The sequence below is a fragment of the Cervus canadensis genome, chromosome 3, assembly GCF_019320065.1.
Source record: "Cervus canadensis isolate Bull #8, Minnesota chromosome 3, ASM1932006v1, whole genome shotgun sequence".
In the NCBI taxonomy this organism is placed as follows: domain Eukaryota; kingdom Metazoa; phylum Chordata; class Mammalia; order Artiodactyla; family Cervidae; genus Cervus; species Cervus canadensis.
The window spans coordinates 111764703-111777560 of NC_057388.1; the positions used below are offsets into that span (position 1 = coordinate 111764703).

Sequence of the window (12858 nt, forward strand, 5' to 3'; positions counted from 1 at the left end):
GTAGCATGTGAGTATACAGTCTAGTCCCCAGGAACTAACTCGTGTCTGTTTTTCCCTCTACCCAAGGACCCCAAAATGTATGTACAGACAGTGTTGGATGTTCATAAAAAATATAACGCTCTGGTGATGTCGGCATTCAACAATGATGCTGGCTTCGTGGCCGCGCTGGACAAGGTAGGTGTGCTGACGTGTGGCTCCGATCGGGACTGAGCGGCGGCACACTGGTCTCTGACTGTGTTTCTGTGATCTGCAGGCTTGCGGTCGCTTCATAAACAACAACGCGGTTACCAAAATGGCTCAGTCGTCTAGTAAATCCCCCGAGTTGCTGGCTCGATACTGTGACTCCCTGTTGAAGAAGAGGTACTCGTGCCTTTGTGCGTTCTCTTAGTAACCCTGCTTAAAATCTCAGCCTCTAGATGAGGAGTTAAAATTTCTATTACGTGTGTCACATTGTAATTTTTTTGTACCTAGAGAAGTACTGTAAACCAAGTACCTTCTTTGTCTTCCTGAAAGTCGCTTCATGTTACGTGTTACGTGCCCAGTTCACATTTTTTCTTATATTTCTAATGTCTGTGATTGTAGACGGTGTGAGCGTGACCCTCCTAGCTAAAAGGCTAAAATTTGGGGCTCTGTCATATGAAAAACTTTCGTATTTTAAATACGCAGGCACTCTGGCAGGGCTTGAGTTTGTTTGGCAGAACACACAGCTGCTTTTTTAGCCATTGTCTTTTCAGAAACGGTCTCATCGAGTCTGTTGATAGACTGTTCTTTCGTTAAGGCCGCTGACGCAGACAGAGCGGCCGAGAGCTCCGAAGTGCCGCTCTAATGAGCGTGCGTTAGTGACTAGACGCCAGCGGGCACCAAGGGAACCTTTGAGGAGAGGGACACGGCCCCCGCCTCTCCGGGAGCAGCAGGCGCTTCTGAGCCAACCGCTTCGAAGCAGGAGCACCTCTTCAGAGCCTGTTTTCTGGTTGGGTCATTTCAGATGAATTTATAGGGATCTTGTTTATCGAGGACTCTTGGAGTAAAACCTTTAAATTTTTGTCCTGAAATCACTTTTCAATTTAATAGTTGCTCATAGACCAGCGTGAACAAATCAGTTGTTAAAGGACAGCCATCTGTTTTGTAGACATAATGACAAGTGGAACGGAGCACTGGGGAGGCAGTTTAAAAAACCCTCTCACTACCTTTAACTATTAGGCCATTGGACGGCCTTTTATTTTTTCAAAGTTGAGTTAAAGCATATTGAGGAAAGCAATTAGAAAAGTGAAGCTAATTTACTTACATTTAAATGGGTTATCTTAAAGGAAAACTTGATTCAGAACATTTTGGGAAACTTTTAATTTTTATTGTGGATATTCTAAATGATTATTTGGAAGAATAGTTTATGAAATAGAATATAAGATTGCCAAATTGCCACAGGTTAGAAAAGCTAACCTTCCTTCATCCACATGCTGATCTGAAAAAGAACTCGCTGTTTGAACCTCATCTGATATGGTAGTTTGGCAAAAAGGTGCTTGTTTAGTAAACATTTGCTGGTTTGTTTTATTAATAAAACACCGTGCCTTTTAAAAATTTTCAGTTCCAAGAACCCAGAGGAAGCAGAACTTGAAGACACGCTCAACCAAGTGGTAAGGTGCTGGCTAGTTACGTTGGTTTTCAGGAACTTTTTCTCTGACAGGTGGCTTTAAGGTTATGTTTATGTGGCACCTGGAAAGTAGTAGAATCACTTGTTTTTTTCTAAATCTGATTTTACTTCCTGTACTGAGTCAGTAGTTGTAGCATTTGTACCTTTCTCATTAGTACTAAGTCTAGACCAACTTAATGTGATTTAAGGAGTTGATGACAATATTAAAGATTATGGGGGCAGTATTTTCTGTCATTCTAAATGTCAGCATACGGGGTGGGACAGAACAAGACCCACGTGTTGCTTCTCGGCCTGTGGCTGGTTCTGGTCGTAAGGCGTGTGTGTGCCCTCTGGCGGCTTTCCAGATGGTGGTCTTCAAATACATTGAGGACAAGGACGTGTTTCAGAAGTTCTACGCGAAGATGCTGGCCAAGAGGCTCGTGCACCAGAACAGTGCGAGCGACGACGCCGAGGCGAGCATGATCTCCAAGCTGAAGGTAAAGGCTGGCTTCTCCCAGAGAGCGTGGCCTCGGGCACCGAGCCTCCTGGGCCCTCCAGGCTGTCGGCCAGGCTGAGCTGTCAGCTGTGATGGCTAGGTGTGAGCTCTGCCCTGCACGCTGAGAGCCCCCCACAGCTGTCGAGACACATCCAGGCCCCCCCAGCGGTTGTCGAGACGCGTCCAGGCCCCCACCACAGTTGTCGAGACACATCCAGGCCCCCCCAACAGTTGTCGAGACGCGTCCAGGCCCTCCCCTGCCCAGCAGTTGTCAAGACACATCCAGGCCCCCCACCACAGCTGTCAAGACGCGTCCAGGCCCCCCACCACAGTTGTCGAGACGCGTCCAGGCCCTCCCCCGCCCAGCAGTTGTCAAGACACATCCAGGCCCCCCACCACAGTTGTCGAGACGCGTCCAGGCCCCCGTTGTAGGACTGCCTGTGCTGTCCCGACACTCATACGTGCGCCCACGTGCACACACACACAGCTTCCCAGACACAGACACGCACACACACACACACACAGAGCTTCCCAGACACAGACACGCACACACACACACAGGCCGCTCTGCGCGCCCCCAACCCTGACCCGCCCACTCCCCCCCCACCACCAGGAATCACTCCACGTGGCGTAGCCTCCACTCGTATGTTTCGTTAGTCTTGAGCAAGTGGGGCATTTTGTATTTCTCTGGGCTTGGTCGACCGTTAGTAACCCCACGTCTGCAGGAGGACAGGAAGCATCAGTGTTAGCTGGCTATTGAGCATTTATTTCTTAATTCAGCTCCCGCTGCTCCTGGCCTGTCAGGTGCTAGTCCATGTTTTACGGCATATTTCACTGTGACCGGAAATGAGTTAACGTGAGTGTTCCTCGGTGTGGGCTGCTGTGGAAGAATGCCGTGACTGAGTGGCTCAAACAGGAGAGAAGTGTTCTCAGAGCTCTGGAGGCTGCTGAGAAGCCCAGGTCGAGGTCCAGGCAGCTCAGGGTCCAGTGCGGGCTCTCCCCGCACCTTCCCTGAGGACACCCAGCCACGTCCGCACCCAGCCAACTCTTCGGTCTCTTCTCAGGACCAGGCCACACTAATTCCCGCATAGAGGTCCACCCTCAGGACTGTTCCTAAACTTCCTTATCTCCCCGTGGCCCCACCTCTGAGTACCATCAGCCTAGGACTTCAGCATAGGATGGGGGTGGAGGGGTGGGCAGGTCAGTCCGCAGCAGCGAGTGAGAGCAGACAAGCCGTGCCTTGGCGTTCTCCTGATGTCAGAAATCTCTGCTCTTCCTGCCCGAGTTGCAGTCACTGTGTTCTGTGACAGTTGCTGACGGTGCTGTTTACAGCTGTGTAGGTTTTGATAGTGTATGGATTTTTATCAGTGCATATTTATACCGTGGGATCCTGTTGCAGCTTTAGTACTGCCATTCAGCGTCTGCCATGTGTCTGCTCCCCATCAGACTCCCCTGTATACATCTCTGTCTCTGGAGAAGTTAATAAGGCAGTTGTCTGGGTTCATTTCAGCAAGCTTGTGGTTTTGAGTATACCTCTAAACTTCAGCGGATGTTTCAAGACATTGGTGTAAGCAAAGATTTGAACGAGCAGTTCAAAAAGCACCTGACGAACTCCGAGCCGCTGGACTGTGAGTATCCCCGGGTTCCCGAGCTTCCTTGACCTGGCAGGGCTCTGGGAGGAGGCGGCGCTCTTCGTAGCAAATGCGAGAGACGGCAGTTTTATCAGAAATTCAGGGCCAGGCACACAGGAAGTCCTCCCCCCACGCACCGCCCGCCTCCTGCCTCCTGTGTGATGACAGGAGGTGACCGCTGGGGAAGGGGGTTGGCGTTCCCCGAGGGGCTGAGCCGGCAGGGGTCTTGTGTTCAGGCTCTGAGCCCTGACCCTTCCACGGCTGGCGTGGCCGCCTCACCCTGGCCGGTCGCCAGCTTGGGGCACCACTTAAGTTTAAGTTTCAGTTAACGTTTTTTCACCTTAGTTTGATTCCATTCTAGCAGTTTCTCCCATTATAAGAAACTTACTTGGCTGCACAGATGACCAGTGCAGCCTGGCTCCTGCCTGCCGTTGGGGGTCAGGACAGGCTGGCGTCTGGACACACAGAGGCCCGCTGGGCTCCTTCAGGGTCTGACTGCAGCAGGGGGTGGCAGGTTTCGCTGACATCATCCATGGTGATTCTCTGTTTTTAAATGAAAAATGAGGCTGTGCTTTGCCCAGATCAAAAGCAGCATTCCATTGTAGAACTGGACCGTGGTGCCAGCAGACTTGCTGTCGGCCGTCTGCGGTGATGACGCGATGGTCTAGCTTATGGATTGTGTGTTAGATGCACACCCTCTTCGTGCTGCATACAGAGTCAGCAGCGCCACACGAGGCGCAATGAAGTAGGCCGACTCGGGCTTCTCGTTGTCTTGAGTTTGGGGCTCTCAGGCCATCCAGCCTGAGGAGCTCAGGTGTGCCCTGAGTGGACTGAGGTTATTGGTGGCAGAAAACCAGAGCAGATGAAGCCAAACAGGCTCGCCATGTTATAATTCTGAGCTAGATGAGGAATGAAAGTCTCTCTCTTTGCAGGGAGAGAATTTGTGGCTCTTTCTCCCTTTACTTCCCAGGTGGCTCAGAAAGTAAAGAATCCGCCTGCAATGCAGGAGGTCCCTGGGCTGGGAAGACCCCCTGGAGGAGGGAATGGCAGCCACTCCAGTGTTCTTGCCTGGAGAATCTCATGGACAGAGGAGCCTGACGGGCTACAGTCCCTGGGGCTGCACAGTCAGACACGACTGAGCAACTAACTCTTACCCTTTACTAAGTTTAGTTGAAATTTAATGTGTTTCATCCTTAGTTTTATATTAAAGCAGGATTTTCATTTAGTGTGTTTTTCTTTTAATAAAAAGCAATTCAAGTTTACCTGCTCTGTTGGCATTTTCCAGTTTATAAGGCTAATGTATTCCTGAATTTTCCCCCTCCCTCAGTGGATTTCAGTATTCAAGTACTGAGTTCCGGATCATGGCCCTTTCAGCAGTCTTGTACGTTTGCCTTGCCATCAGAGGTAAGGATGGGTTCCTTTTCTGTTCCTTGGTGTTGGGCAGGGGTGAGAAGGGGCACCTTCATGCCATCGTGCCTGCAGAAGGCCTTCCTGCTAGCCGAGCCGTGCCCAGGCAGCCGTGAGCACTGGCCGGAGTGGGGTCAGGAGGTGGCACCCCCGGTCCCACTCAGCAGCGATGGTTTACTCTCGGAAAGAGGACCTTGTAGTTCTGTGATGAATGTCGTGGTGGTCCCTACTTGTCCTGAACTAGAGACTTGTTTTTTTAATACTTTCAAACGTGTGTAAATTAATGGACTTCTGCAAGATAATAAACACTCGATATTTGTATTTCACTTTTATGTCAGCATTTTGTCCTGTAAACTCAGGCCAGTGTCTATGTTTAGAGATGTTGACCGTAGGAGGCGCTGAGGTACGTGTTTGACGAGTGCTCTCCCCACTTTGTACGCAGCTGGAACGGAGTTACCAGCGATTCACAGCCTTTTACGCCAGCCGTCACAGTGGCAGAAAATTGACGTGGTTATATCAACTGTCAAAAGGAGAATTAGTAACAAACTGCTTCAAAAACAGATACACTTTGCAGGTAAGATCACTTTTTATTTCAGAGGTTTTTTTTTTTTTTTTTAAAATACAAAATGAAGATAAAGATGAATTATAGAAATCCATCAATAACATGCAACAGAATCTAGAGTTAAGCCTTTGCAAAATACTACTGAGGTTAAACAACTTGGATTTTATGAGTCGGGGAGGTGAGTTCTTTGTGGCTAAGAGAGAAGTTACTCAGTAATGCTGAACCTCACTTTTCTCCTCCACAAGAGTCGGGGAGAGGGTGTTAATGCTTGGACTTTGTGTGCAGTGTGAAGACTAAATGAAATTAAAGGTATTTTAATAGGTGTTTGAGGGCTTCCCTGGTGGCTCAGCAGTAAAGAATCTGCCTGCCAATGTAAGAGATTCGGGTTCAGTACCTGAGTCAGGAAGATAGGTTGGAGGAGGAGATGGCAACCCACTCCAGGCTTCCCGTTCTTGCCTGGGAAATCCCATGGACAGAGGAGCCTGGTGGGCTGCAGTCCATGGGGTCGCAGAGTGCCACTGACACACTTTCTGCTTGACACACACTGAGTGTTCAGATAGTAGCTTTAGAAGCTGGAGTTTTATTTATTTAATTATGATGATAGCTCTTTTCCTTTGACGGGGCAGTTTCATATTAACGGCAACCTCAGCACTCACTGCGGTGCTGAGCACCACATGATGACCAGTGTCACTTGGCTTCCGTTTTATTGCTGAGAAGCCAAGCGTCAGCCTGACGAAAGGGACCTCTGGCTCCTGGCTGATAAGAGCCCAAGTTTCAGTTAAGATCTTGCCCCTTAAAGATTCCGTCTTGAAGAGGGTTCACTCGTGTACTTATAAGCTTATAGAAGCAATTATAAATCTATAAGTGTTAAGAAACTTCTGACTGCATTTTGCAGACTCAGCCCGCTCATTAAACTTTCAGTAATTCTACTCTGATAAACTGAAGTGTCTGATACTCCGTTACACCAGGTCCAGAGGTCTTTATCAGCTTGAATGTGGATTTCTGTACAGAGTCGGAAATGACTAAGGCTACGTAGCAGCAGCAGCAGCAACCCTTGAGCAGCGTGGGAGTTTGGGGCACCGACCCCTGGGCAGTTGAAAATCTGCACAAAACTTAGAGTCAGCACCTCGCATCCAGCGGTTCCCGTACACCTTCAGATTCAACAAACCGCAGATCTGTAGCACTGTCCTATTTACTGTTGGCGGGGCCAGAAATCCACAAATAAATGGACCCACACAGTTCAAACCCATGTCAAGGGTCCCCTATGCAATTGAAATTGTTTTCTTTATTCCCAAGTATACATAGAAGAATCTCTGAGTTCAGACTTCATTACCTAAAATTTCAGGCGCCCCCCCCCCTTTTGATCAGTAGACATTATGTAAACTTTATTGAGATTATTTACATAAAAAGATACCCATCTTAAGTATTCAGTTTGCATCATTCAAGGGTCAGCTGTATTTACATAGACAAAACATGTGGAAGAAAGTGCAGAATCCTCAAGTGTCTGTAAAGGTGGGGAGCGGCGTCTTTCAGGAAGAAGCGGATCGTGGTGGAATTGTGAGACGTGTGGTATTCCCACTTAATGGATCGGCTTTGTTTTTTGCGTCTATTCAGAGCACTGGTTTCTTAAGTAAGTTCTTGTGGGAGTTGCCCAGCATTTAGCTCTTTGCTCTCTCTCCTTCGCATGGGGCCCTGAAGGCATCCACATTCCAGATGGCCATCCTGCTCCAGTACAACACGGAGGACGCCTATGCCGTGCAGCAGCTGACGGACAGCACCCAGATCAAAATGGTATTCCAGCCTCTGCGTCCTGGGGAGGGGCGGCTCCATGACCCTGAATATGCTCTTCTTCCGGGGCTCAACACTTGACGTGTTAAAAGCTTTAAACTCAGTGTAACATGTGCCCCCGCCACACACACATCCACATGGCACGCTGTTCTCTCATTCGTTTAGCTTGTTCTCAGCCCTCTTTCCAGCTAAGCTGTCCCTTACTAAACTTCAGTTTTCACCAAATGTTATCCTTCCTGCTACTGAGTTACATTTCACATAACATAGAATTCACCATTTTATTCTACTCAGTGGTTTTTCACGGGGTTGTACAACCACCACCATCATCCAAGTCCAAAACGTTTCCATCACCGTAAAACGAAACCAGTACCTATCAGCAATAGCCACTCTCTACCTTCGTCCTCTTTTTGTGATGGAAAAACTATATTCCAGTATATGGATGGACCACATCGTGTCTATCCATTTATCAGTTGATGGACATTTGGGTGGCTCCCACTTTTTGGTTACTATGAGTAACACTACTTTGAACACGTGTGTAGGTCTTTGGGTGGACGTACTTTCAGTCCTCCTGGGTATAAACCTAGCTGCGGGGTTACGGCCGTGGTAACTTAGGTTGCTCTTTTGGAGGCACTGCCAGACTGTCCCACAGTGGCTTCCGCAGCTGGTGTTCTCAGCAGCAGAGAGAGTTCCCCTTTCTCTGCATCCTTGCCAGCAGGGTACGCATCCGTTTGGTGGATATGAAGTGGTGCCTCGTTGTGGTTAACTTCATGTCCCCAATGATGTTTATGCCCGCTTTTAATTGGGTTATTTGTCATTTTGTTGAGTTGTAAGAATTCTTCATATATTCTGTGTAGTAGACGCTTTTCAGATAAATGATTTACAGATATTCCCTCTATTCTGTGGGTTTTCATTTTCTTTATCATGCACATGGTTTTGATTTTGATGAAGCCCACATTATTATTCTTCTGTTGCTTATGCTTTTGGTGTCAGTGTCTAAGGAATCATTGCCTAATCCAAGGTCAAAGATGGTTCTTCCCCTGTCAAATAAAAAGTCAAAAAAAGTTGACTTTTTATTGAAGTATAAATTAATACATTAGTTTCAGGTATACCTCATAGTGATTGGATATTTTTATACATGTTTTTCCCCTATTGGTTGGCTCTGGCAACCTTGTCAAAAATCAGTTGGTTCTAGATGTATTTCTAGATCCTCAATTCTTTTCCACTGATCTGAATGTCTTTTCTTATGCCAGTACCACAGTGTCTTTTTGTAGTAAGTTTTGGAATTGAGACGTCAAACTTTGTTTTTTATCAAGCTTGCGTTAGCTGTTCTGGGTCTCTCGTACTTCCATATAAATTTCAGAATTAGCTTGTCTGTTTCTGCAAAATAGGCAGTTGGAATTGTGATGGGGATTGCATTAAATCTGTAGGTTGCTTTGGGAGAATTGCCATCCTGACAATATCAAGTCTTCTACTCTGTGAACATGGATGTCTTTCTGTTTATTCAGATTGTCTGTAATTTCTTTTAACTGTGTTTCATAGTTTTCATTATGCAAGCCTTTTTACACTTATTTGGTTAAATTTACTCCTAAGTATTAAGTTTGATGCTTTGGGTAATTTACTTCTCTATGTATTTTATTAAGTTTGATGCTGTTGTTAACGAAATTGTAAATTCATTGCTGGTGTAGAGACGAACAGTCACCTGTTGGATCTTGTGTCCTGCAGTCTTGCTGAATGCATTTATTCTGGTACTCTTTATGTGGATTCTTTAGGACTTTTTAAATATGCAGTCATGTCATCTACAAACAGTTTTGGTACTTACTTTGTCTCCTTGGGTGTCTTTATTTGTGTTGCGTGATTGCTGTGGATAGAACTTCCTGTAGTGCTGAGTGGAAGTGGTGGGAACGGGCGTTCCTGACCTTGAGGGAAAGCTTGAGTGTGTCACTGTGAGTTCTTCTTAGATGCTGTTTACTAGACTGAAGACGTTCCCTTCTATTTCCACAGCGTTTTGTGTTTTAGTGTTTTCATCATGAAAGAGTGTGGGCTTTGTTTAAATGCTCTTTGCAATGACTGTGTGCTTTTGTCTATTAACATGTGTTATGTTGATTGGCTTTTTAACTGTTGAACCACCCTTGCATTCTTGGGATAAATACCACTTGGTCATGGTATATAATACTGTTTATATGCTGCTGGATTTGGTTTGCTAGAATTTTCTCGAAGATTTTTGCATCTTTATTCATAGGGAACTTGGTCTGCCATTTTCCTGTGATAGCTTTGTCTGGTTTCCGTGTTAAGGTAATATTGGCCTCATGGAACGTGAATTAGGAAAGTTATTTATTTTTGCGTCATGCTTCAAGTTAGCCCAGAATACATTTTCAAGTTCTAGTAACACAAGAATTTGCTTCTGTGCACGTAAGAGTCTCTTTTTTTCCTTCCTCATTCCTCACCAGAAGGAGGAGACTAAAGTTACAGTGGAGGCTCAGGTTGCCCCCAGACCGCGGGGAGGGCTCTGCTCTGGGGAACCCCCTTTTCGGAGCTGAGTGGCCCCTCGCTCCTCTGTTCAGCCTCCACACCAGCCTCAGCCAGCTGTTCTTGGGGCACTGACTCCCCCCAGGGTGGGGGCCACTGCTCCCCACTTCCCTCTCCTCCACGAGGGCTGTTGGCTGCTCAGTCTCTCTGGCTCGTGAAGACAGCCTCTGCAGCCGTGCCCCCGGCGTGGCCACGTCCTCATCCGGCTCCAGGCTGTGGGCCGGTCAGCACACCAGAGGCCTCTCCAGCTCGCCTGGGCCAGGATGGCCTTCCCCTAAGGGCAGGGGGGCGCATGAGCGTCCCGGCGGCTGTCCCACTGCATGGGGTCCCGAAGCCAGGGCGCTAAAGGAGAGCTGAGACAGGACGGGCCGCCCGCTGTCTGCACGCAGAGGCGGCCCGGAGGCGTAGGTTCACCAAAGCTGAGTCAGCAGCAGGGTCTCGGCGCCACCCCTGTCGTGTTGGTGAACAGAAGGCGCATCCAGGCTGGTGAAGCTTCTGCCCATTCTTTTCAGTGCTCAGGGTCCAGGACGCCCTACGAAGATGTAGTCCAGGAAGTCGGTCTTACATGCATTCTAGTCTTTGTTAGTAGAGCTGTAAGTTTGGATCCTGGGTGATCAAGAGCAGAACGGGGTTGTGGGCACTTTTCAGAGTAGGTTTGGGGAGCCGCCAAGGGGCACTGCCCTCTTTTTCCTCTGGACATATTCTACTTAGGTCACTAATTTTTCCCCAAAATTGGATTCTGTGGGATTGGCTGTGGTTCTTACTACAAAGAAAAAAAATGCATCTCCTCTTTTTCTCTTTAATGCAGGACATTCTGGCACAAGTCCTTCAGATTTTACTGAAGTCCAAGTTACTGGTACGTCCGTGTCCTTTGTACGTTAAGCTGGAAGAAAGCCGTTTCCTGAGATGATGTTCTAACAGTTGTTTTCTTACAGGTCTTGGAAGACGAAAATGCAAATGTTGATGAGGTGGAATTGAAGCCAGATACCTTAATAAAATTATATCTTGGTTATAAAAAGTAAGGAAAATCTGCTAAGTAGGTGGTCCTAGGCCGCAGACCCCAAGCACGCACCCGGGTGTCCCCACACACGGGCTGTAAGCTCAGTTCAGGCCTCTGCAGGGGCCTTTGACCTCTTCTGGCCATCCCGGGTGCTTGTCCAGTTGACTCAGTTTTCGGGGTTTTCTTCATTTGGTAAAGGGCTCACCTCGAAAGCCTAGCCCTCTGTGCCCCCGTGTCTTGATGTTATTTCACTTGACAGAGTTTGGGGAGAGCAGGTTAAGGAGCTGAATATCCTGGGACACAGCCGTCCCATTGCTGGCAGCGTAGGACACCGCTCCTTCGGGAACTAGGGGGCCTTTCACAGAGATGACGTGGAAACGGCCTGGGGAGGTGGGAGGTCATCGGGCATGCTCTCCATCCTCTGTCTGGGGGGACAGAGCACCTTTTTAAGACTGAAAACAGAAAGCAGCCTTTACTGCATGTCTTTGAAAGCAATAGTGATTGGTCTCCTCGATTTTCTTGACAGCAAAAAATTAAGGGTTAACATCAATGTGCCAATGAAAACGGAACAGAAGCAGGAACAGGAAACCACACACAAAAACATCGAGGAAGATCGCAAACTACTGATCCAGGTGACCCTGGGGGCCCAGCCCCTCGCGCGGCAGGCGGGCCGCCCACAGCTGGGGGGCGCTTCCCTCGGGCTGTGTGCTGCTGGGACTTGGGAGAGGCGGCCTGGATGATGGATGGTTCTGGGTGGAGTAGGTGAGATGCCCAATGAAACAGATGAGAACAGTGCGTCCACGAAATGGCGGCGGGGGGGGGAGCGAGGGTCGTCCGGTGTGGGGCTCAGGTGCCGTCTGTGGCTTTGAGGACTGAGTTTCCTCATTTTAAAAGTGTGTTCTAGTTGGGTTAAATTACTAAAATTGCTGCTCACAAGACCAAAACACTTTAATGTTTGTTGTGTTGGCGCCGAAACCAGCAGATAGAATCGGCCCCCTGCGTCCTCGGACCTGCAGTGTTTGTTCCCTGTTCGGAACCCAGTCTCCCACACAGCGCCCCTGCAGGCTTGTTGCTCCTTCTCATTACAGATAAGTTCTGGTTAACACTGTGGAAAACAAGGTCTTTATTTCCTTGGTCACACAGGCGGCTATTGTGAGAATTATGAAAATGAGGAAGGTCCTCAAACACCAGCAGTTACTGGGAGAAGTCCTGACTCAGCTGTCCTCAAGATTCAAGCCCCGGGTCCCAGTAATTAAGGTACAGGATCCCCCAGCAGCAGGATTCAGTTGATTATTATCTCAGGAGACTTAAAAGAGGTGGTGACTGTCACGGAGGAGTTTGGCTTAGTCACCTAAAATGAAAAGTGAGAGTGAAGTCGCTCAGTCATGTCCGACGCTTTGCGACCTGTGGACTGTAGCCTCCCAGGCTCCTCCATCCATGGGATTCTCCAGGCAAGAGTACTGGAGTGGGTTACCATTTCCTTCTCCAGGGGATCTTCCCGACCCAGGGATTGAACCCGGTCTCCTGTATTGGGGGCAGACGCTTTAACCTCTGAGCCACCAAGGAAGCCCATGTAAAATAGGTTTCCACAAAAGAAAACAGGCCAAATTCTGAAACGGTCATTTTGAGACGTGGAAAATCCTCAGCATTCCGCTTGCTGAGCTTCTCGGAGTGAACAGTGGCCGGGAGTTTCGGCGCCCGCCCGGGAGCCTCCTGCGTGTGCTTAGCCCGGCGGCAGGCTCGTCCCTGCGGACGTGGCTCCTCTCGGGGCCCCCGGGGGGGCCTGCAGCCCCTGAACGACGACCCCCAGGGTCGTTTCAC

General features: G+C 48.5%; 1 protein-coding gene across 3 annotated transcripts in view; it reads left to right on the forward strand.

Annotated features, from left to right (window-relative positions):
• The window catches only part of CUL1 (cullin 1), an 89037-nt gene that overhangs the window by 75377 nt on the left and 802 nt on the right, over nucleotides 1–12858 (forward strand). For all 3 annotated transcript variants that reach the window (XM_043464016.1, XM_043464014.1, XM_043464015.1), the window contains exons 10-21: nucleotides 67–174; nucleotides 254–360; nucleotides 1583–1631; nucleotides 1993–2124; nucleotides 3634–3751; nucleotides 5082–5158; nucleotides 5604–5735; nucleotides 7422–7514; nucleotides 10846–10893; nucleotides 10973–11055; nucleotides 11564–11669; nucleotides 12181–12294. In XM_043464016.1, the coding sequence (XP_043319951.1) occupies nucleotides 67–174; nucleotides 254–360; nucleotides 1583–1631; nucleotides 1993–2124; nucleotides 3634–3751; nucleotides 5082–5158; nucleotides 5604–5735; nucleotides 7422–7514; nucleotides 10846–10893; nucleotides 10973–11055; nucleotides 11564–11669; nucleotides 12181–12294 (1167 nt within the window). The remainder of the gene's footprint in view (nucleotides 1–66; nucleotides 175–253; nucleotides 361–1582; nucleotides 1632–1992; nucleotides 2125–3633; nucleotides 3752–5081; nucleotides 5159–5603; nucleotides 5736–7421; nucleotides 7515–10845; nucleotides 10894–10972; nucleotides 11056–11563; nucleotides 11670–12180; nucleotides 12295–12858) is intronic.